The sequence below is a fragment of the Talpa europaea genome (genome assembly GCF_964194135.1).
Source record: "Talpa europaea genome assembly, chromosome: 16".
Taxonomy (NCBI): domain Eukaryota; kingdom Metazoa; phylum Chordata; class Mammalia; order Eulipotyphla; family Talpidae; genus Talpa; species Talpa europaea.
In genome coordinates, this window is record NC_140084.1 from 44,748,720 (window position 1) to 44,771,754 (window position 23,035).

A 23,035-nucleotide genomic window follows, 5' to 3' on the forward strand; every position below is an offset into this window, starting at 1 on the left:
CCACCCCCTATGACCTGGGCCTGTTGTCCTACTTATATCCATCTCTGCTCAAACTCCCCCTATCCTCAAGGGGTTCATCAAGTGACTTCAGTGTCAGTGACCAAGCTGTGGTCCCGGAGTGGCACTCCCTCCTGTAGGCAGGCACTCCCTGGCCAGTTACTTGTCTGGGGCTGGCAGCGCCACCCACCCAACTGGCCCAGGTGAAGACTGATTGACCCATTATGTTGGGGGTGGGGTCCCCAGGAATGGTACAGCCTGCTGAGGTCACCAAGGACACCACCCCCGGAAATGCCAGCTGCCACCCTCTCTACAGAGGGACAAGCTAGGGCGTGGGGACCAGGACCTAGATCCCCTGGGGCCTGGGCGCTCTCCATTGCTGAGTCAACCGGGCCATCGGAGCTTCCTCCATCTCTCCTGTCTACGCCCCACCCGCCGCCCCCACAGCCCCACCTGCCGGCCGGATGCCAGCCAGGAGGCTGCCTGACGCCCTGGGGATGAAGTGGACTTGGCAGAGGAGGGCAAGCCTGGCTCCAATCCTCACAGAATCCGGGAGACCAGGACTGGAGACCAACAGGGGGTCTTTCATACCTTCATTTATTGCACTTGAACCCTGAGTTCCTGGCCGGCCTGCACCGGCTCAGACATTGGCACTGACACATTGTCCACCTCCTGGTGGTCACTGCCAGCAGCTCTCCCGCTGGCGGATTCACTTGGGGAATGTGGCCCCCGCAGACCTCACTTGGGACAGCGGGCCCTGGGCCCCGGCCCCGTCGGCGACCCCCCACCTTCCTCTGAGTGGACGGATCAACAAGCTATTGCCTCCTGCTGCCCCAGAGCCCTCCCTTCAAGGTCCACCTGGGTTGGATTGCCGGAAGTGAAGGGCACCCCCACCTCGGGTTTTGGCCTGCCCGCCCTGCGTCCAGTCTGGGGAGTGGTGGGCTTCCTTAGGGCTCCGCCGGGCCTGCCCTGCGGTGTGGCCCGACTGGGACGCCCCAGGGGCATTGTTGGCTCCCCCGGTGGTGGTGTTGGGGGTGTCGCCGTCGGGGGACTTGGGTGGACTGGGCGGCTTGAGCGTGCTGACGGCTCGGATGAGGCCCATGCGGCGGCGGATGGAGTGGTCCAGGTTGACCGTGCAGCGCAGCAGGCTCTGCGCCTCGGCCACGGTGAAGGGGAAGTCCGTGCCCAGGAAGCGCTCGAAAAGCTCGGGGTCGCCATCCAGGTCGAGCACGTTCTGCAGCGCCTTAGTCATGGTGTGCAGCTCGCGGCTGTTGTCACAGAACACGTCCCAGATGCGCGCGCGGGCCTCCGGCGCGCCCCCGGCCTGCTGCCGGTCCTCCAGGCACTGCAGCACCCAGCTGAGGCGGCAGGGCCACTGGTTGGCGAGCACCACCCAAGCCACCGCCTGGCGGGGCGTGGGGCCCACGAGGTCCCCCTGCAGCTGCTGCTGCTGCAGCAGGCGCACGGTGATGGGCACGGTGTTGACGATGCGCCGCATGGACACCACGTTGTCCGGCACGTACTCGTAGAGGCAGTCGCGCTCGTCGTGCAGGCAGAAGAGCGCCTCCTGGATGCGCCGCGCGGCCTCCGCGTCGATGCGCTGCTGCGCGCGCGCGCCCCCGGCCTGCGTCTCCACGGCCAGCAGCTGCGCGCCCTCGCCGGCCCCCTGGGCCCCCGCGCCGGGCCCGGGCGCCTGCAGCTTGCGCGTCATCTCGCGGTACAGCAGGTCGTCGCGGCTCTGCACGGCGTCGTGCAGGAACTGCAGCTTGGTGCGGCGGCCCATGATGGGCACCGAGAAAGGCAGCGTGACCGTGCGGTTGAGGAAGTGGTAGCCGTTGTCCGCCGTGCCCTTCATGGAGCCCGCGCTCTCCAGGCAGGCGGCCAGGATGCTGGGGTCCACCACCAGGATGAAGATGAAGGGCGCGTGGCTGTCGGACAGCAGCGTGTTGATGGCGTTGAGCACGCCCACCACGCGCTCCGGGTAGCAGGTGTCCAGCCCGGTGACCTCGAGCACCACGCGCAGCCGGCGCCGCTGGTAGATCTCCAGGAAGCACAGGAAGTCGGTGAGCAGCTCCACCTCCTTCTTCACCTCGCACATGAAGCCCAGCTGGGTGCCGAACTTCTCGCGCGACACCAGCCGCTCGATCTTCTTGCGCTGGCTCACGAACAGGTGTTTGCCCACCGAGTACACGGCCATGAGCAGCCCCGAGCCGGACAGCGTGGTGGCCGCGCCCCCGAACACCCGCAGCACGTTGCCGCCCGCGCCGCCGTGGCCGGGCGCGCGCGCGCCCACCGACAGGTACAGCAGCCCCACGCCGAGGCCCAGCGCCAGCAGCAGCGCCAGCAGCCCCAGGAACACGCGGCGCCGGCAGTGCCACTCGCGCTGGCAGAAGCTGGGCGCCGCGGCCGGCTTGTTGCCCAGCACCGAGTACACGCTGAAGGGCAGCGCGCCGTACTGGTGGCGGATGCCCTCGCACAGCGTGGTCACCAGGCCGGCCCACAGCTTGTCGGTGCCCGCGTACTGCCAGGCGCTGAAGCGGATGAAGAGGAACTTGACGTTCTTGCGCCGCAGGTGCACCTCGGTGATGACCGGCTGCAGGAACACCAGGTACCACAGCAGGCGCGGTAGGCTCCAGCCGCCCACGGCGCGCGGCCGCCACTGCACGCGCTGCAGCTCCTCCGCCTCGCGCTGCGCCGCCTCCTGCTGCATCAGCGCTGCGGGAGGAACCGGGAGGCGGGGAGACCCCGTGAGCCGCGGGGCTGGGGCGCGGGGCCCGGATATCGGGGCCGGAGTGCTGAGGGGTGTTCCAGGTGGACGGGAAGGAGAGGCCTGGAGGCCGGTTGGGTCAGGAAGAGGTCAGAGACCGCGCCAGGGTCAGGGGTGGGCGGAAGCGGAGGCCGCCCCAAAGGGGAGAAGCTGAAGGGGCAGGGAGCACCTTGCGGAATGAAAGAAGGGGTCTCGTCCGGCTGCTCTTCCTGCCCAGCTCATTTCCGCTGTCTCCTCCTCCAGGACGCCCTCCCTGATCCCCAGGCTGCATGAGGTGTCCCCTGGACGCCCCAGCCCTGCCCACTCCTGGTTGTCATTGTCTGGGGACAGGTCAGTCCCCTCTGACCTGGACTGTGAGCCCAGGAAGGGCAGCGCACGAGTCTCAGTCACCCTGGGTGCCCTGGGCACTGAGGAGGCCCTGGGGGAATGCCTGAAGGGTGGCTCATGAGAAGCCCAGGATGGGTCTGCCATGAGGTCAGGGGATGAGCGACAGATAATGTCACCCGGCACAGCGGCAGTGCCTGGCGGTGCCCAGGGCCCGGCACGCTGCTTCCTAGTCCCTCACCCCCTCACCCCCTCATCTCTTTTCCTCCCTGGACCCCGTCTGTGGCTGTGACAGCCATGGGGCGGGACCCCGGCTGGCTTAGCAGGTGCTTCCCGGGCTGGGCACACAGGCGAGTCCAGCGCCTCTGGCCGCCACCGGGGCGGGGTCTTGTGCTCCCGCGGGATCCAAAGCGGGACCCACTGCCGGGGAGCCCGGGCCGCTCACGTCTTCAGTGAACACCTCGGAGACCCGTGCGGCGTCTCGTGGGCCAGGGCCCGGGAGGAGAGAGGGGCCCGGGAGGAAGAGGGGCCTGGGGCCCGGGCAGGGCCTGCAGCCTCGCTGAGGAACCTGGCTTCCCCCTAGGGCTCCGGGGAGCCGCGGCCGGCTAGCGAGCAGGGGTTCGGTCTGTATTTCATGAAGGGTCCTTGGAGAGGGGCGGGAAGGTGAGGCTGGAGACCAGGAGGCCAGAGGGGCAACAGGAAACGGAGCAGGGCCGGGGGGCAGAGGCTGTGCGTGTGGGGAGGGCGTCCGCCAATGCTGAGCTCCGGGCATCTGCATGGGGTGGACCGGCCTCGGGGGTGAGGGAGTCTGGGGGGGCTTGGGGCTTCGTCTCCGTATCCCACCCACCCCCCGTGGGACGCTCACCCGTGATCTTGTCCAGCATCATGTGCAGGCGGCAGCCGAAGGGGGCGTAGAAGCCCACGGTCACGGGCACGGGCACGTGGCAGAGCGTCTTGGCCAGGCAGTTGCAGTAGACGTCGTCCTCGGTCAGGATATCTGCGGCCGGGGTGGGGGGGGTGGGGACACCGAGTCAGTGAAGCTGGGTGGCGTCACCCTCCTCCCGCCTGCCCCCAAGGCGCTGCCCCTCGGCCACCCAGCTCAGCCAGCAGCCCGTGGGTCCCTGCAAAGTCCCACCAGCCTTTCCGGGGCCTCGAGGCCCTGGTGCTTACGACACCGCCTTCCCCGACGCACGGTACCGTGTCCGCCAGCCCGGCCCAGGGTGGAGGGGCCCCGGCCCCCACGGGTCCTCAGCCTCCCGCCCACCTGCTCCCTGGCCTCTGCCCCTCACCATGACCCTGTGCCCAGTCACTCATCCTGCTCCAAGCCCGCGCTGGCCGCCTGCTGGGCCTGCCCCTCGCCCCTCTGCGTGTCTGCAGGAGCCGTGCCTCTGCCCCCCCTCACCCCAGGAGTGTGGGTGCCCAGGGTCGGCCAGGGCGGAACCTCGGTCACTGCCGCGGCCTGGAATGGCCTCAAGGGTGCAGATGCTGGGCTAAGTCCTGGCGGGACTTAGCTTGTGCAGGCACTGCCCCTGGGCCCCCCCTGAGTGCCGCTTCGTGGACCTGGACTTGGGGCTCCAGAAAGAGAGGGTGCAGCTGCGGTGGGCGTGTGGAGTGGGGACAACACCCCCACTTTCTAGAGGCGCCGAGGGCCTCGCTGGGAGGACGGGAGGACGGGGGACAGGTCAGCCGAGGTGGCGGCAGGGGTGGGTCCGAGCTGGGCGCCTCACCTCGTTAACCCTCCACTTCCCGGTCCGTGCAATGGGCCCTGTGGCCGCGAGGCTTCGGGCCGAGGCTGCCCCGGACCTGCAGCCTGAGCTCCGCTCGGCTCTTGCTCCACTTCCAAACCAGGCCTAGAAGCCAGCCACGTTCCCACCTCCCCGCCAGGCCCTGGCCCCGCTCCCCTGCCCTCGCGGTCACCTCCGCGGGCCACCTGCCGCCCTCCCTTGCTGCCTGCCAGCTGCTGCCTGTGCGGCCCAAGTCAGCCCAGAAGCTTCCCGTGGCTCCCCCTGTCCCGGGCCTCAGCACCCCGCACCTGCCTCCCCTCTCTGCCTCCACCTGTCCCTCCAACCTGCCGCCTCCGTCTGCGGAACTGCCCCATCTGGGCGCGATGCCACCTTGACACCAGCTCGCCCGATGAGCCTATTGAATCTGCAAACCAGGATGCGCCCCGCCTCCTCGCCAGCTTCCTCGGCCCCCCGCAGGCTCTCCCCGGGTGACACCCCCCGAATTTCCCGTGGGTGCCTCCCCACTGCCTGGAACACAGAGCAGCGAGCTGGGGGAGGGCGGGGAGCTGCCCCCTGCGGCCCCCCAGACCAGAGTCTGGCGGCCACCGCGGGCGCCGGGCACCTGCTCCCGGGTGCGAGGCGAGCGGAGGGTGAGGGGCCAGGGTCGCTCCCGCCGCCGCTGTGCTCTCCCCAGCCTCCCGGCCCACGCTTGCTGCCGCCACCCCCTTGGCCTGCCCCTGCCCCAAGCTGGTGCTCGTCCCCCCGCCCGCCCCCCAGGGCCCAGGGCCAGGGAAGGAAGGGCCGCGAGCGGGAAGCAGGACAGCGGCAGCGGGAGGCGCCGTGGGCAGGCCCGGCCTGGAAGCCTGGGATCCCGGCAGGGGAAGCAGAGGCGGGTGCCCGAGGCCCGGGGCCAGGGACCGGTGCCCACAGAGACGGGGACCCCAGCGAGGTGAGGGCAGCCCCGGGTGCTGGCCAAGGAGCGAGCGGCCCAGGCGGGAAGCGGGCGGCGGGGCGGGTCAGGGCCCGGGGACGCTGGGTGAGCACCGGAGCTGTAGGAGGTGAAGGGGCCGCAGGCCGCCGGGGCCGGCAGGGGCCGGGCATCGGTGGGCATGCTGGGCTCCAGGAGGGTGCGGGCCGCGGAGGGCAGGGCTGGGCCGCTGCTGGCCGTGGCGGGCGGCTTGGTGGGCGCGGGGGCCGGCTGGGGGGCGCTGGCGGGTCCCATGGGGGCAGCGGTGGTTGCAGGCGGCCCCTTCTGGGCCTGGTGAACGGGGCAGAGCCGCTGCCGCAGGGGCCTGGGAGGTGGGGCCTGGGGCTGCCGCTGCCGCTGCAGGACTGGGGGCTGGGGCTCCCCGCGACAGCTGCCATCACCACCACCCCCCCGGTGGCCAAGGGCCCGCAGCCAGCGCGCCGGGGGGGGTGGCCGGCAGGGCCCGTGGGCTCGCGGTGCTGCTGGGTCATGGCACCACTGGTGACAACATCCTGGAAGGAAGGAAGTGGGGGTGACTGGGCCTGGGTCCCGGGGGGACTGGTGGCAGCCAGTAGAATCTCCACGAGGAGGCTGGGGCTGGTCGCTTAGCTGACACCCCGAAGTCAGAGGAAATGAGGGGGTGCGGGGCTGAGAGAGGCTGGGCCCTGCCCTCTCCCACCGCTGGGGAGGAAGAGGTACAGGGGCCCGGACCTGAGCAGCAGGAGAGGCCGAGAGGGATGACCCCCTAGACCCCCTGCTTCCCCAAGCCTCCTGGTCCCCAGGGGGTCCCCCTCAGGGGAGGAGTCCATCCTTGGGAGCCGGCCTGGGTGGTCCGGGGGAGGCTGGAGTCCTGGGAGGTTGAGGGGATGGGCCAGGGGCTGGGAAGAAAGGGGGTGAGCCTTGCATCCGGGCTCCAGTCAGCCTGGCAGGCGGGGCTGCCCTGGGGTACGCAGGTGCCGGGCTCGAGGAGCTTGAATTGGCCCTAACGGGAAGTGTTTCCCCGGGACGCCCCCCTCATCATCTGTGCTCAACAGGGAGGCGGGCCCCTCCCTCCGCAGCACCGAGTCCCCCCAGAGTGGGGGAGATGACCTGGTGAGGGGACTTCTTCCATCTGGGGGAAGGGACAGGCCAGCGAACCTCCACTGCTGGCACCCCCCCCCCCCAGGACCTGTGCCCCGCTCCACGGCCCTACGCAGGAGCCTCTGTGGGGGATCCAGGCGGCTTCTCTGAGGTCCAGACACCGGAGGGCCTCCTGCTGCTCGGCCATCCACTCAGCGGCCCCCACTCATGGGCCACGTTCCCTCCCCAGACCCACCCCAAGTTGAACCCCTACCTTTTTGGTGCCCCAACTCTGGATCCAAGAAGTAGCGCTCGGCGGGAGCCCGGGGGGGCAGGGCGCCCTTGGCAAAGTGGACAGCGTGATGTTTTTGCATGGCGGCCCGGGGCCTGCTGGGGGCGGGGGGTGCGCTCAGTGCCAGAGCCCACCCCGGCATGGCTCCCTGTGCCCAGGGACATCCCCGTGTTGGGGTCCTGGGGCACCGCGGTGGGGCAGAGGTGCTCTTCAGAGTAAAAGCCTGAGGTCAGGAGGAGGGAGGGATGGCCAGACCAAGGAGGATGGGGGTGTTGGGGGCTCACTTGGGGGGCAAGAATTCCAAGGGTTGGGTGACTGGGTGTTTAGGAGCCCCTGGGAGCTTCCAAGAGCCAGGGCAAGGGGGTGCTGGGCAGATGTGGGCCGGGAATATGTGGGAGGCAGTGTGACGGCTGGGTGAAATGGGGGGAGCAGCAGGTATTGGGGAGTGCTGTGGGGGTGGCAGTTTGAAGAGACCTAGGAAATGAGAGTGACTGAAATTTCAGGGCTGGGTACATCGAGGGGGTTGAATGAGCCTGGGAAGGTGCGGCTTTCTGGGGGGTAACAAGTGAGAGCAGAGAGAGGCTCAGCAAGTGGGGGGGCGAGATGGGGTGCATGGGTGAGAGCTGAAAGCAGCAGTGACAGATGCTGTCCGGCAGGCAGGGGCAGAGGAAGCAGACGGGCAGAGGAAATCGGGGTGTCGAGAGGGCAGAGGAAATCAGGGCTCCGGTGTGTGGCCCCTGCCCCACCCAGCCTGGGGTTCTCGTACCTGACGGCGGCCTTGCGGCCCCAGCTCCAGCCGGGCCCAGCTGCTGTGCCAGCCCTGAGGACTGTGGACCGACTGCCGGGCAGGCCCAACTGGTGAAGCCTGGAGCCGGGGAGCCGGAGCCGAGCAGCCAGACCGGTTCGCCCGCCCCTGTGCCCGCCCCTGTGCCCGCCCCTTCCCAGCCGCCAGCCAGGTTCAGGTGCTCCCTGCTGTCGAGGACTAGGGGTGGGGGTGCGCGCTGCGTTCAGTACCCCAGTAAACTGTGGAGATGGCACCCGTGGTGCTGCCCAGGCCCAATCTATAGGGGCGGGGGTGTCTTGGGGCCTGCTGCCACCACCGCCCCCATCCTGCCACACACACACGCACACGCACACGCACACACATGCACGCAAGCACACACTTGTGCTGTGGGAGGAAGGGAGCTGGGAGGGGGATTAAGAGTCCAGGTGTGAGAAAACGCATATCTGGGCTCAGACGCCCGTTCCTCAGGGCCCAGCTGTGTGACGTTGGCCAGGTGACTTCACCTCTCTGAGCGGCAGCTTCCTCATGCCGAGCCAGCAGGTGGTTGTCAGGAGGAGCGCGCAGAGCTTGGAGCCCGGCCCTTAGCGGCCATGGCAGCCAACCGCGCGGGCACTGCCGTTCGCCTCCAAATGCCCCGCACCCCACCACGCCTGCCTTGCTGGAGGCTCACCGGAGCCGCAAATGGGTACCCGCTTTCGGTGCAGGAACCCCTTTCCTCCTGCCACGGCCCAGCGGGATCCGTGAGGCCCGCTCTGCAGATGAGGAAACTGAGGCCTGGAGAGGTGAAGGCCACGCCCGCGTCACGCAGGCAGAGTTGGCTTTGGGGGCCGGCCGTGCGGTTTGGCTGCGGGCTCACCGAGGCCGCCTCCCTCCCACCTGCAGGCGCCTGGGGGACCGCCTGCTGCACCCTCTTCCAGAGGGGCTTAGAGACGGGGCCCCTGGGGAGCTGGAATGGCACCCGGGACAGGATGGAAGGGACCCCACATGGCCAGGCCGCGTTTCCCTCCAGGGCCTCTGCCTGGGTGACCAAGACCCGCTTCTCCACCCCAGGGGCCGGGTCCGTCCAGCCGCCCCTGCTGGGAAGGCCGCCTCCCTGCTCCGCGCCAACACGGGACCCTGTACCTCCCGGCGCGTGTGTCTGCATGTGGGGTGAGCTGGGGGTGGGGGAACCAATCCCCCACTCCCCCCTCCCTTGATTCATTTGGGAAGCACCTGCCAGGCTCTGTCCTGGGCAGTGCTGGCGCCTGAGGGGCCCAGGGCAGGCAGGACGAGACTGCCTAGGAGGCCTCCCTGGGCCCACAGAGGGATGGGGGGCGATGAAGTTAGCAGAGGGGGGCAGGCAGCGGGAGCAGGGCCTGGGAGCTGTCCCGGGCTGGAGAGGCCGCGTCTGCCCCAAGGCCACAGAGACCCCTCCTGGTGGCTTTGGGGCACACCCAGCCTGGGTTCAGAGCCCAGAGGCCGGGGTACTTACCCGCAGGGGGCAGCAGGCGGCAGAGTCCAGGCCAGGGCTGGAATGCTAGGAATATAACCGGGCGAGGAGGCGGTGGCCGGGGGAGGGGCAGGGCCAGGGAGGCCACGCTGCCCAGGGACGGGTCAGCCAGGTCGCTGCCCTGGCGATGACGCGTTTCTGTCAGGCATGTGAAGTGTGTGTGCACGTGTGGGGGGCGGGGGGGTGAGGGTGTCCGGCCTGTCCCTCCTCCTTTGTCCAGCCCTAGCCCCGGCCACCCAGGGCCCGCCCCCGGTCGCTCACCAGACACCCCTGCCCTGCGCCTCAGGGAGAGGGCCATCCTGTGGGCCCCATCGGGCAGAGGGCGGCCTCAGACTTGTCGCTACTGGTGGGGCTGCCAGTGCCGGGGGCCACCTTCCCTCTGCCAGGTGTGCAGGGCGGAGGCACAGGCTCCAGGGCCTCAGGCCTTGGGGGGAGGGGGCCAGGCAGGTGAGAGAAAGAAGGGGAGCTACACAGCTCCCCTCCCCCCTCACCGACCTGTAACACACACCGTGGGTCCCCAGACCCCCGTCACCCCCCACCTTCCACTTGGAATCCAGTTCACACAAGCCTTTATTAGCAGACAGGACCACCCGGCCCCCCAACAGTCCTACAGCCCTGACAACACCCACTTCTTGAGCACGAAGGACCCCCGGCAGCACCCGGCCTCCCTCCTGGCGTGTCACACCCAGAGCCCGGTCCCTGGCACCTGCCCTCTGGCCAGCCCCGAGGGTGGCAGGGCCCGGGCGCCTCAGGATTTCTGGATCACCACCTGGAACTTACCTGGAAGAGAAGGGCTGGGTTTAGGGGAGGCAGGGGTCCGCGGGGAGAGGCGGGAAGCGCCCGAGTGCTCAGGGGTGTTCCTCCTGCCTGCGCCCACAGTCTGGGTGGCCTAGGGCTGGAGTTTCCTCACTGGCCAGAGGGGGTGATACTCCCCGCCCAGCTGACCTGCATCCCAGGGCTGGGTAACTAGGGGTATGAAGGGCCAAGCATGTAGGCCGCCGGGGAGGGGCCTGGCCCGGGCTTCCGTGGCATGTGCTGCTCAGTCCTGCTCACTGAGCCCTGGGGGCCCCTGTGAAGGGCCTTGTGGTGCTGGCAGCAGAAAAAACACCTAGTGGGAGTTGGGGGAGAAGGAGGGCTGGTTGCAGGCTGCCCCCAGGTAGGAGTGGGGCTGCCCTGCCTGATGGGGGGGCCCTGTGCCAGCTCCACAGGTCAATTGCCTTTGGAGCCCCCAGCCAAGCATCAGCCAGATCCGCCTGGCCCCCATGCTGGGAAGGATGTTGGAAACCCCTAGGCCGGTCCATCATCAAGGGCACCCCTGGGGGCTGACACCCCAGGAAGCAGGTGGGGGGATATCAGGGATCCAGGCATGGACTTAGGTTCTCTGGTCTCCAATTCCCCGTCTGCGAAACGGGGCTCGGCAGCCTGGCGCTGCTTCCCCCACCCTCGAGAGCAGGGACAGGGGCGCCCTGGAGCCCCCATCACACCCCGGGGACGGGAGGAACCTCCCAAAACTCACAGGCGGGCAGGGATGCCACGGAGGCGGTGACCAAGCTCTGGATCCCCAGGGTGCTGAGGGTGCCACGCAGGAGGCCGCAGGGGAAAGCCAGGAACTGGGGGCGGGGGCACAGGTCACCGCAGGAAGAGGCCAGGCCCGGCCCGGGCCCCGCTACACTCTGGGCTTTATGAGGGGCCCGCCCCTCCCCCAGGCCCCTGGGGTTGGGTAAATAGGGGGGAATGGAGTTTGGGTGGAGCCTGGCAACCCCCGTACCTTAGGTGCTTCCTCCACATACTGAAGGCCTGAGGCCATCCGGACCAGGAGGGGGAAGCTGTTGTCCTGCAGGACGTAGGTCCCCTGGGAGCAGAGGAGAGGCCATGGGTGGGGCTGAGGCTGCCTGAGTATATCGTTGAGGTTGGGGGGGGGCTGCCGGGCACAGGCCCGAAGGACCCCTCCCCCCAAACCGCTGTGGTCACAGCCCATCCTTAGAGCTGCAGGGGGCGGGGGGGGGGTGAGGGCTTCTCCACTCAGGCCCGGTGTGCGCCCAGGGGGTGCTTGGGTCCTGCCCCTCTTGCCGCAGGAGAAAAGAACCACTGTCCAGGGTGGTGAGGAACTGTGGACCCACCTATGGGGAGCCGAGCACGGAGCGGGTGCCCGATGGGCACTGGGACCAGGCTGGGACACGCTGTCCCAGCGCGCGGAGGTGGGGGCCCTGCAAACCGCCTCAGTCCCGCACTGCAGCGCCCGGCTCCTCTGAGGACACCGGCACAGTGGGGCGGGGGCTGCCCACGGGCGCCAGGGTCCTGCCTCCCGGCTCGGGCAGGCCAGGGCTCCCCTCCTGGGCCTTTGAGCTTTCAATCCGCCCGCGACCAGGAGGCCGGGCGGGCACCGTACACACCTGGTGGTTGGTGCGGAGGCTGTCCATCTGCTTCTGGAACATGGCCGCCCACAGGTCTTTGCACAGGAACTTGACGACATCCAGCTCCTCCTTGAAGGCCAGCATCTCCCGGGGCAACCTGGGGGCCGGGCGCCAGGTGAGGAAGCAGGCTGGGTTCCTGCAGGAGCATCGCCCCCTCCCCTCCCGGTGTGCCCAGGGACAACCCCAGCCTGCGGGGAAGGCAGGAGGGCCGGCTCTCACCTCTCACCCAGAGCCTGGCCCACGCGGAAGCCCACGCCCTCCAGGACCGACAGGCTCGTCTTCTGTCCCTAGAAGGTCAGGCAAGACAGGCTCAGGGCGCCTCGGCCCCCTCTAGTCAGGGCTGCTGGGGCTGGGGGCTGCGAGGGGATTCTAAGACTGACGTGCCCGTCCCTGCCAGGGGCGATGGGGGTGCCCCCAAGGGAGGGGTGTCCTGACGGCCCGGCTCACGCCTCCACACGCCTCCACAGTCAATCCTCAGGCCTTAAGACAGCCTGGAGCCCGGGGAGGAACAGGTGGGCCCGGGGCAGAGAGCTGCTCCCTAGTGGCATTCTGGAGGGCAGGCCGGGGTCCCACGCGGGGAGGAGCTGAGGCCCAGGAGTGGGGAGAGGAGGCAGCAGGAGGGCAGCACCTGGTGGCTGCCCATGGGTCCCGGAGAGCTGGGCTAGAGGAGAGCCAACTTGTCTGCAGTTTTTGTTGGGGTGACCTGGAGGTTGCTGAGGGAGGCGCAGGTTGGGGGCATCAGAAAAGCCAGGGTGGCCTCAGCTCCTCACTCCCCAGAATGAGCACAGCCTTCCTTCCCGCCCAGGCCCATGCTGTCAGGGGGCCTCTGGGTGGGAGGGTGGCACTTCTTGGCTCCAGTCCAGCCCTGGGCCAGGTCCCGGCCTCCCTTGGGAGCTTCCCGCAGACTTTCCTCCTGCACCCAGCCCGCCCCACCGCCCTGCACTGCCTCCCACTCCCCGCTCCCTCTGCCCCACGCCTGGATGCCTCATCCTCCATGGAGGTCACCACCCCCGGGGGCAGCCCGCTCTGTGCCATCCCCAAGTTGGGACCCGGAGGGACCCCCAGCAGCCCGCACCAGCCTCGGCGCATGGGACACATTTAGGATGCTTCTCAGCTGCTGAGGAAGCACAGTGAGAAGTGGGGGTGCGCACACTGCCTCGGGCTGGTGCTCGGGGAAGCCCTCTCAGGGGGTCGCATCTCCCCCAGGGACCGGGCTGGAGGCAGGGGATAAGTAAAACCTGCCTTGGGCACCCTCAGCCATGGGGGAGTGGGGGGCTGCCTCCCTGAGCAGGTCGACACCCACGGCTGTCCTGGCCTTAGTGAGCAGGCAGGGCTGAGGCCCACCAGGTGGGCAGTGCCAGGACCGGGCGGCCTGGGCAGAGGCGCCCACCTTTCAGGCCCAGGCAGCCCTCTTCTCTGCCAGCAGCACCCAGGCCCTGGGTGACGACACCGCTTCCTGTTGGGTGGCAATGGCTGCTCTGGTACCACCTGCTGGTTTTCCTCAGGTTTCCTCAGGCACAGCAGGGCCATCCGCCAGGGAGGGCTCTGGGAGTCTCTTGTGACTCAAGACACCCAGGAGGTGGGACCATGAGGGGCACACGTGCCTGCTGGCCCAGCTCCACCCCTGCCTCGTGGCTGTGGGACGGGGCCAGTGGCTCACCTGTGCCTCAGTTTCTGTACGTGTCAAAAGAGGACCGTGTTAACAATACTGTGTCCCAGAGTCCTCCTGGGCATTACAGGAACCGGTAAAAACAATCCAAACCCACAGACCCGGGCTCAGTGACTGTCACCATCGCCATTCACAGCCCGTGTCTGTCACCCTGGGTCGCCACCCCTTGGCTGACCCGGGATGAGCCCTCAGCTAGAGGAGGGCCTCTGTCCTGGGCGCGGGCAGGTCCCACACCTGGAAGGCCGCCCGGCTCTCGCAATCCCTCCATGTCACCTGCCCGCTAGAGGGGGCTCCACCCTGACCTAGTGTATTTGGGTCCCCAGGACTTAACCCCCCACCCCCTGCAGACATTTCCTGGCTGGCCTCCCGATGGGGGTGACAGGTACCAGATGATGACAACCTGGTCACCGAGCTGGGGAGTTGTTTTCGAGGGGGAGCCTCAGGCAGCTCAGAGCAGGGCAGAGCAGAGCCATTTCCACCATGGGGGGCCAGCAACAGGAGGGGATCCAAGCAGAGGGTATGTGCGGAGGCCTCAAGGCAGGATCCGGCTCTGACCACGCAGCTCGGGCCCTGGCGGGGAGGGGCCTGGCTGTGCGGTTCTCCCAGGTGACAATGACAACAAAGAGAGCGCTCCCCACCCCCTTGGGGCTGATGGCCTAGCAGGGTGCACACAGGCTCCATGGTGAATGAATGACTTCATTACAGTCATGAGGGCCGTGGGCGGAGGGAGGATCAATCACTTCCCTGCTCTGAGGACAAGCCCTCCCCTGGGCTGGCCTGAAGGAGGGGGTGTGAGGCAGGGGACGGTCCAGGTGGACAGGCACCTGGGCCCTGCTGCAGCCAGGACTCAGAGGGGGCAGAGCCACACTGAAGAGGGTCCCCGAGCACTGAGGGGGGTGGTCCAGAAGGGCTTCCACGAGGTCAAGTTTCCCCTCAGCAAGCTTCAGACCGCTTGGGTTTGCACCCTGGCTCTGCCGCTTGCTGGATGTGTGATGCTGACAAAGTGCCTAATGGCCCTGTGCCTCAGTCTCCCCACGTGTGAACCGGGGCTGAGGGTTGTCCCTACCCCACCAGGGTGAAGAGAGCAGCGCGGGGGAGGGAGAGCCATGGAAACAGTGAGAAAGGAGGGCAAAGAAGGGGTCAGAGGAGGGTGGAGGGTGAGCAGGTGGCAGGGAGGGGAGGGTGGAGGGAACAGAAGCCTCCCTGCTTTGAGCACGTCTCCGGGACTCCATGGAGCTCACGCCCCAGTCCCTGCAAAAGCGCTTCAGGGATTAGGGGTTTGTCATCCTGCAGAGGGCAAGGCTGGCCTCTCCCAATCACCTCAGTCCTCGGGAGCCCAGCCCAGAGCCAGGGCCTCAGCTGAGTTTACACAACAGCCCACTGAGAGCAATGGAGACAACAAGGAACAGTGGGGAGCCCCTCAGGAGAGTCTTGTCAGTGTCGCCCCAGCAGCATCCGCCCCGCAGCACCCGGCCTGGGCGGAAGGGACATCCGGACCAAGGAAAGTTCTTGGAAGTGCCAAGGAGGGAGCCAAAATAAACATGTTAACCGGGAAGCGGTCAGGTAGATAAGGCCTCCCAGAGTGTCAAGAAAAAACAGTTCCCGAGACCCTGCGGCGGGGCCCCGGCCTGGCTGTGCGCCTCTGAGGAGGGGTGAAAGGAGAGGAGTCCGAGAGGCGTGGAAGAGCCCCAGCGAGTTGAACGGTCAGCAGCATGTCAAGGGAATCGAAGAGCTGATAGGAGAAAATCCACCCGGCTAGAGGAAGATCCCCCGAAGCAGTACCCCCAGCACACATCCTCAACTCCCAGGTGAGAAAACTGTGGGGTTTCCTGGCTCCTTCCGTCTCTCCCACCCGCCCTGCCCCTGGTGATTTGGTGGGTTCACACAAGGGCCCCTCTCTGCAGGCCTGGTGGGGTCAGAAGCAACTGGAGTTCCTGGCTTCCCCCGAGTAAAAGGCCCCAATGGCTCCAAAGCACGGTGAGTGAGCAGGTGCGGGGGGCGCACCTCTGGCCTGCTGCCCTGGATTCCTCCCACACCTTCTGATGGGGTACCAAATGACCCCACATCCTGTCTTCGCCCCATGACTCTCCCAGAGCTTACCCATTCCCCTCCTGCCCCCAATGCCACCCCCGCCCCCACCCCTCCGGAGAGAAGGGGTGGGCAGGGACTTCGCTGGGCCCTGAGCAGGCCCGTGCCTGCCAGCTGCCAGGGTCCAGTCATGGGGGCTCATCCCACAGGCAGACGGACTCTTTCTTTTGTCCACAGGCTCCCCTTATCTTTAAGGCTTCTGAGGCGGAGAAACCACAGCCTCCTCTGGGAGTTTTTCTGGCTTGGACAACAAGCCCCTGACTGCCTGGCTCCTCCGCCTGGCCTTCTGTCCTCCTGTGGCCCTCCGGGAAAGGACCTTCGGCAGCCCCAAACAGCCACCGGACTAGGCCGGGCAGGGAGATCACAAAAGCCCTCAATAATGACTCCGCTGTGGGGACACAGGTGAACGAGCCACCTCCCCATCCTCCAGGAGCTGGTGGGAGGGCAGCCCCAGGCCAGGGACAAGCTTCCCAGCCAGAAGCCCGGTTCCTGACCTGGCCTCTGACAGTGGCTGTGGGGTCTCAGAGGCCCTCTCGCTTCGGGTGCCTCGGTCCCCACGCTGTACTACAGGCAGTAACATCCCCCTCGGAAGGCTCCTCCGAGGACTCGATCAGATGAAACCCCGCTGGGGGCAGCACTAGGCCCCAAGAAACTGGAGCCCTGCCTTCCGTTCACATGGGGCTCTTGCTGGACCGGAGAAGGAACGGTGGGGAGAGGGGCTAAGAAGGAACAGTGAGGAGAGGGGCCCGGGGTGAAAGAGAAAGCACTGAAAGATCGGGACAGTTTCCCCGACAGGCGCCTGGCATGGGGTGCCCCTGGACAGAAAGTGCCACAGTGCTCACCCCTGGCTGAAACCAGGGAGCTGTCTGAGGCCCGCCGCCCAGGCCCCAGCCCAGCCAGTGACAGGAAGCTGGGGGTCCCTGGGGCAGAATCCTGGTAGTAGCTGGGAGAGGGCACCCGAGAAGCCAGTGCTTCCCACTCTTGCTTGACCACAGAAACCCATTAAAATCCTCCCAGAGGATGTCAAGAAAGACACACGGGGAAAGGGAAGGCGTTTACAACACAGGCTTTGGAAGTGGGAGGCCTAGTTACATTCCTGCCTCTGCCACTTGAGAGCGCGCCCGCCATCAAACCTGTTTCTTCATCTACAAAGGGGGAAGGACCACACTCTGCAGGCCGGGAGGAGGAGGCGATGAAATCAGAGCATAAAGCCCAAGATCACACCTGGGAAACACTCGTATGCGGTGGGAGCCAGGGCTCGCCACGAGACCAGAGGCATCCCCGCTCCCCACCCCAGTCTTTTACAGCACAGGGGCCACGTCCACTTCTTCCACAAATCCATGCCAAGGACCTACGACGTGCACAGAACTGACCGTGGTGACCAACACGGACCTGGTCCAGGCCACCCACGTGCCAAGGCTGGCAGGGGGGTGAAACAGAACCATACAGAGACTTCATTCAGATAGACAGTGAGTATGAGGGAGAACTGGGGAGGCCCGTGAGACTGTAACCAGGATACCTGACATCTCAGGCACGTCAGCCAATATCTGAAGGATTAACAGGTGCTCACATGGATGAGCTGGAGATGAGGGTGGAGGCTGGTACAGGGGCAGAGAGGAGGGAGCCTTACTAGGGCAGGGAGAGGACAGATGGGTAATGTCCTTAGAACAAGCAGTGCCCAGTTGAGGGCTGGAGGTGAGGGATAGAAGGCAGATGTTGGGGACTCCTGGGTTTCTGGTTTCAAAGGCAGGATGGATGGCATGAGACTGCAAGCTCCCTCCCCAACAGAGGCCAATGCACACGTCCTCTCCCCACTTCACCTTTGTCATAGGGCTTCCCCAGTGTACCGCACACTCCTCATTTATTATTTTTTTGTCTCCCCTCCTACTGAAACAAAAGTTCCAGGAAGGCAAGGATGTTTTGTGGCTCACTGAGTAACCCCCAGAGCCTCCAGCCCCTTGAGGGCTTTAGTTCAAGTCTGTCGAATGGCTGCACTTGGAAGAAACGCTGTTGAGATGATAATAAGAAATACCTGTGTTAGGGATCCTGACAACAAAAGCCTAAGCCAATAAAAAAATATATCACGGTCATATACAGGATGATGAGCGTGGTAAGAAAAAAGTGATCACAGCCCCATTTATTCAGCTTGGACTCGCTCCCCCAACCTGTTTTCTTGTTAACAGATTTTATAACAAGCTCCCGTGTTTTGAAGGTTATTTATGTGCTAGACGTGGCACTAAGTACTTTAAAGTTTTAGTTCATTTATTCCTCATAAGGATCAACTTCCCAAAGGCCAACAGTGCGCCATGAGGACTTTGCACCTGTAGTTCCCGCTTCCTGGATTCCACCTGTTCATCCACCAGCTTGCTTCCTAACCCTTCTCTTCTTCAGGGAGGCTTCCCCCCACCCTGCACCACTCCATTCTTTTGGTGTCCCCGACTCTCCTAAAGTTTTCTTTATAGACATCCTCACTAGTTGGGCGCATATTCTATTTTTCCTTATTGTTTGACTACTCAACTAAAGTAGGAGAGGAAAACAGGACCTGGTATACAACAGGGGCTCAATAAGTACCGAATGAAGAAATGCCCCACTCTGAGCCTCAAGTGCTGTTACCAGGCCCATTTTACAAAGGCGGATACTGAGGTACACAGAGATCAAGGCCCTGGCGCTCAGCCTCGTGAGAGGGGCTGCCGGATCCACCCCAAGCGGTTCAGTCCTTGTACACGTCCAATAATGGTAATTACTGTAATTACTGCAGGCTCACTCTGTGCCACGCTCTGAGCTAGATGCCATTCCTAATTTCTGGCAATAACCCGTGGGGCCGGCCCTGTAGTCACCCCCACTTGACAGAGGAGGGAGCCCGCGCCCGAGATCGCCCAGCGAGTCAGGGGCGGGGCTGGGGCTCGACACCGGCGGCTAAACCACCCTCTGCACCCGCCTTGGGCCTCGATCCGGCAGTCCCGCCGCGGCCCGCGCCTCCTCCCTCCGGGGCCCGGCGCTCACCCCGGGACCGGGGTCCGGATCGCGCGCCCACAGCTCCGCCACCATCTCCGTGTGCAGAAACTCAAACAGCGCTACGTCCGCCATGCGCCAGCTCCGCGCGCCCAGCGCCCGCCCAGCGCTTCGTGCTCTCATTGGTCGGGCTGGGAAAGCCCCGCCCCCTGCCTCTGGGCGCGAGCCCGCCTCCTCCGCTCCCATTGGTGTTTCAGACTAGCCCCGCCTACCTAGTCCAAACTCACGTGGTGCGTGAGAGAAACTGGGAGACTTAAAAGAAAAAAAAAAAGAGCCCGCTCCTTTTTTTCATTGGCCACACGTGACCGCGTCGCCGCTCTTCTCTCCGTCTCCTCTCTGTTTCCGGGTCCTGGAAACGGGACATTTTTTATCTCGAGTTTTCAGATTTTCCTCGCCGCACAACCCGGAAGCACCTTCGAGCCGCTTCCCTATTGGCCAGACCTATAGTCACGTGTCCCTCCACGCCCGCCTCAAGTCCGACGCTTGCTTCCGGGTTGCTAGCCAACGGGCTCCCGAGTCGGCGCCGCGCCCGCCCAGCCCGCTCGCTGATTGGCTGCGCCGCCTCCCTCGGAGCCGAAGCGGCGCGACGCCTGAGGAGCGGATCCCGCGGACTCCGAACTTCGGGGACCCGGTACGGCCTCGCGGGGTGGCGCCCCCGCCCCGAGCAGCGCGTCGCCGCGTCCCGTGTGTCCGGAGCCCGCGTGCTTGCGGGCCCGGCCTGGAGGGCGCGGCCTCGGGCCGGGGCTGAATCCGGAAGAGCCGGGCTCGGGGGCTCGGGCTGCGGAGCCGGGCGGGGCGCGCCCCGGTCCCCCCTCGGCCCGCGGGGGGCGGGGTCCCGTGGGCCCGCGGCCGGGGCGGGGTGATGAGCTCCGCGTGCGGCAGAGGCGGCTGAGGCCCGGGCGGGGGGCGGCCGCGGCCCGGTCGCTCGGGGGGTGCCGGGGCCGCGGGCCCGGAGCCGCGGGGCGCGCCCCTCACGCCGCGCCCCGCCCTCTCCCCCCAGCCGGCGCCATGGCGTCCCAGGGCCGAGGGCGGAGGCCGCCGCGGAGGCCCGAGACGGTGGTGCCCGGGGAGGCGGCCGAGACGGACTCGGAGCTCTCCGCGTCCTCGTCGGAGGAGGAGGAGCTGTACCTGGGCCCCGCGGGCCCGACGCGCGGCCGCCCCACCGGGCTGCGGGTGTCCGGGGAGGCCGCGGAGACCGACTCGGAGCCGGAGCCGGAGCCGGAGCCGAGGGCCGCGCCGAGGGACCTGCCTCCGCTCGTCGTGCAGCGGGACGCGGCCGGGGAGGCCTGGGGCGCGGAGGAGACGCCGGCGCCCGCCCCTGCGCGCTCGCTGCTGCAGCTCCGGCTGGCCGAGAGCCAGGCGCGCCTGGACCACGACGTGGCGGCGGCGGTGAGCGGCGTGTACCGCCGCGCGGGCCGCGATGTGGCCGCCCTGGCCGGTCGGCTGGCGGCCGCGCAGGCGGCGGGGTTGGCGGCGGCCCACAGCGTGCGCCTGGCGCGGGGAGATCTCTGCGCCCTGGCCGAGCGCCTGGACATCGTGGCCGGCTGCCGCCTGCTGCCTGACATCCGCGGCGTGCCGGGGACCGAGCCTGAGCCGGACCCAGGACCGCGGGCCTAGCCAGGACCCGCTCCCCGCCTGACTGCGCCCCGGGGCGAACTTAGCGGCCTCTGGGACCCGACTCTGTAGCGTGCATAGCCCCCCTCCCTCCCACTTGGCTGTCACCCTCAAGACTAACCCGGCCTCCTGGATAATAATGTGCGTGCTCGCGTCTGTGGGGGCTGAGAAGGGGGGCGACTTGGGTTCACCCTGGGATGCGCCCCAGGCAGCTGGTTTCTCGGCCTTGCTCTGGTTTGCAGCCTGTCTTGAGGCCTAGTTCCCTCCTGGATCCCGCCTTTATTGTGCTCTGCCTTTCTGATTCCTACGCTCTGCTCAGAGGACCTAGTCCCGACTCTTGCCAAGGAGCCCCGGGTTGTGGTACATGTTCCCTGTCTCGTCCTTCACCTGACTCCACCTCTGACCCTGGCTCCACTCCTGGGAATGTGTCCTTCTAGGATGGGCCTTTTTCTGCTCCCCAGACTTGGTCTTGATTACCTGTTAGTTCTAGCCCTTGCTCTGCCTCTCCTGGCGCCAGCTCCTGGCTGAGCTCTTACCCCTCACCTAACCTTGTTTTCTGAGCCCAGCAGGACCCTTGGGATTAGTTTTGCTTTTTTTTTTTTTTTTTTGCTTTTCCCATCCCGTTTCTACTGCCTGTCTGCTCCACGGCTCTGGAGACATCCCTCAGTAGGCCCAAGTGAGGCTCCCTCCTGGCCCAAGGGGTCCTCCTCTCAACTCTTCATATTCAAGATTCCTCTGCCAGACCCAGGATGATGTGTCCTCCCCACCCTCCAGACCAAGGTGGCATCTTAGGCCCAAGCCCTGGGTACAAGTGTCCGGCACTTAGGGCCACATACAGCCACACCCCATACTTTGGGTGCTTATGACACCCCTGTGCATAGGAGGACCATGGCGTTTGTTTGCTGAGTCGGCCCCTGGTTCCTAAGAGGCCTTGGAGTTCTGACTCAGCTCAGGGTCTGGAGTTAGCAGCTCTGCTCCTTTTTATCTCTGGTCCCAGCTCCAGCACCTCCCCCCTCATCTCCCTCCCAGAAGCTGAGCTCTGAGCCTCCAAGATGGGGCGTGGGCAAAGGGCCCTTTAAAGTGAACATTTACTGCAAGGACCAGTTTCTCTTTTCTCCCTACCTCAGTTGGGGGTGGGTTGGTTGGTGATTTCTCTTAATAGGAGTCCCAGAAGCAGGATCCTACATGCCCAGCCATGAAGGTGAAGCTGTAGACAGCTATCAGGGCCCCTGGTTGTGCACCCTCATTCTGCATGTATTTGACCCTCATTAATTCCACACACATTTATTGGGCTCCAGTTTTGTGCCTGAGCACTTGGGGGTGTAGCACCCAATCCTAGCCCTCAAAAAGCTCAGTCCACTGGGGAAGACAGACATTAATAAAATATTCTTGTGGATAAATGGATAGATTTCATCATTATAATTTACAGTTTAGATACTGTTTCTGGCATTAAAGAAGTACAGGGGTTTGGGGAGGGTTTAACTGAGCTCTGTCTGACCTTATTTAGGGGTCTAGGAGTAAGATGGCTTCCTGAAGAAGTGATGAGTGGGTTTGAGCAGTGTCTTGAGGGTGTAATAGGTGACAATGAAGTGGGATGGAAAAGAGTTGCAGGCAGGGGAACAGCATATGCAAAGTTTTGTCTGAAGGAAGCAAGGCCTATTTAACAGAAGACAGTGACGTCTGTTCTCCCCTAGAGTGGAGAGAGCTGTGGAGATGGAGGGGGGTTAAGTGGTACCAGCAGGGGCCAGGTAAAGCTGCGCTTTGGAACCGGGCAGAGATGCTTGGTCTTTGTTGAACAACCACTAAGCAGAGTAACTGTTTTGTGGAGTCCAGGAACTCACAACCACAGGCCCAACTGGGGTTTGAATTTCCCCTTGCAGAGTGGTCCAGGAAAGGCCAAGCATAAACATGAACTGAAAGTAGCTCTGGCTGAAACCAAGGCACGCACCCTCAAGGAGCCTCAGGCGGAATTACAGCAAATTAAGATCAACCAGATTTATGCTCACAATCCCAAACAACAAAGCACACCCGAGGGTAAGAGGAGAGAACTGACTAAAACAGCAGGATTCCCCTAAATTTCAAGAGTTTGAAATAGCTGCAGTGGGAGCCAGGAAGGCAAAAATCAAGAGTTGGTGGAAAGTCTGTTTAAGAAGTAGTTGACAGGGACTCCCTGGTGGTCTAGGGGTTGAGTCTCAGTGTTATCACCGCGAAGGCCTGAGTTCGATCCCCGGCCAGGGAGCTTACCCACAGCAGACCTCTCCTGTCTCCCCACTGCTGCCCTCAGCAGTGTATTTCAGTAGATCCACCTGTTCTGCTCCCCACCTGTCTGGTGAATTCTCACGCCCGCACCTCTGGCCTGCATCCCGGTTCTACACAAAATGAAATCTTTTTTTTTTAAAAAGGAGTAGTTGTTCCCTGATAAGTCTGTCCTCACTGTGTGCCCACCCCCTCCTGAGTTCTGGACAAAGCCTGGGGATTCATCCTTCCAGGGAGAAAGGCTGTTGTGCTGGGGGTGGGGTGGCAGGTATGAAACGGGGATTGAGAGCATGTAGGTGCATCCATAGCAAGTCACGCACCTCCCCTGGCCTAATACTGAAAAATGAAGATGTAGAGAGAAATAAGCCGCCTGAGACAGGCGCCGGGAGAGCTTGCTCGGTAGCCCGGGGGCTGGTTATAGCCACACCGTTCCTTGGAGAAGTGTGTTTTCCCCTCAGTTGCCTCCCAGGGGTCCTTCCCCAGGCATACAAGTGAAAGAACCCGAAAGGAGAAAAAGCTAAACCCCAGGAGGTTCCTCAGGAGAATGCAGCCGCAGACTCCTCGGTCTCCTCCAAATCC

The 23,035-nt window shown here is 65.1% G+C and overlaps 3 protein-coding genes across 3 annotated transcripts; 1 reads left to right on the forward strand and 2 right to left on the reverse strand.

The window, feature by feature from the left end:
* Window positions 1-844: 844 nt before the first annotated feature.
* Window positions 845-7,212, reverse strand: NKPD1 (NTPase KAP family P-loop domain containing 1; the record flags this gene model as incomplete). Its single annotated transcript, XM_084256947.1, has 4 exons — window positions 845-2,712; window positions 3,954-4,085; window positions 5,857-6,291; window positions 7,113-7,212. 4 exons carry the CDS (start codon window positions 7,210-7,212, stop codon window positions 845-847), a joined length of 2,535 nt encoding a protein of 844 aa, XP_084113073.1.
* A 2,790-nt stretch (window positions 7,213-10,002) lies between these two features.
* TRAPPC6A (trafficking protein particle complex subunit 6A) lies at window positions 10,003-18,676 on the reverse strand. The gene is made up of 6 exons (XM_084257474.1): window positions 18,578-18,676; window positions 12,037-12,104; window positions 11,797-11,914; window positions 11,172-11,255; window positions 10,920-11,013; window positions 10,003-10,183 (listed from the first exon to the last, which is right to left on the reverse strand). Exons 1-6 carry the CDS (start codon window positions 18,659-18,661, stop codon window positions 10,152-10,154), a joined length of 480 nt encoding a protein of 159 aa, XP_084113600.1. The 5' UTR covers window positions 18,662-18,676; the 3' UTR covers window positions 10,003-10,151.
* Window positions 18,677-19,192: 516 nt separating this feature from the next.
* Window positions 19,193-20,203, forward strand: BLOC1S3 (biogenesis of lysosomal organelles complex 1 subunit 3; the record flags this gene model as incomplete). The annotated part of the gene is made up of 2 exons (XM_084257535.1): window positions 19,193-19,217; window positions 19,587-20,203. The coding sequence occupies exon 2, from the start codon at window positions 19,595-19,597 to the stop codon at window positions 20,201-20,203; it is 609 nt and encodes a 202-aa protein (XP_084113661.1). The 5' UTR covers window positions 19,193-19,217; window positions 19,587-19,594.
* Window positions 20,204-23,035: the final 2,832 nt, after the last annotated feature.

Excerpts from the sequence above, each read along its gene's own strand:
- TRAPPC6A (XM_084257474.1), bottom strand. The coding sequence starts at position 18,661 with ATGGCGGACGTAGCGCTGTTTGAGTTTCTGCACACGGAGATGGTGGCG. Across the intron at positions 11,256-11,796 it reads GCCTCCGCACCAACCACCAG|GGGACCTACGTCCTGCAGGA; the intron begins GTGTGTACGGTG and ends CTCTGCTCCCAG. Across the intron at positions 10,184-10,919 it reads CGTGGCATCCCTGCCCGCCT|GTAAGTTCCAGGTGGTGATC; the intron begins GTGAGTTTTGGG and ends CTTCTCTTCCAG.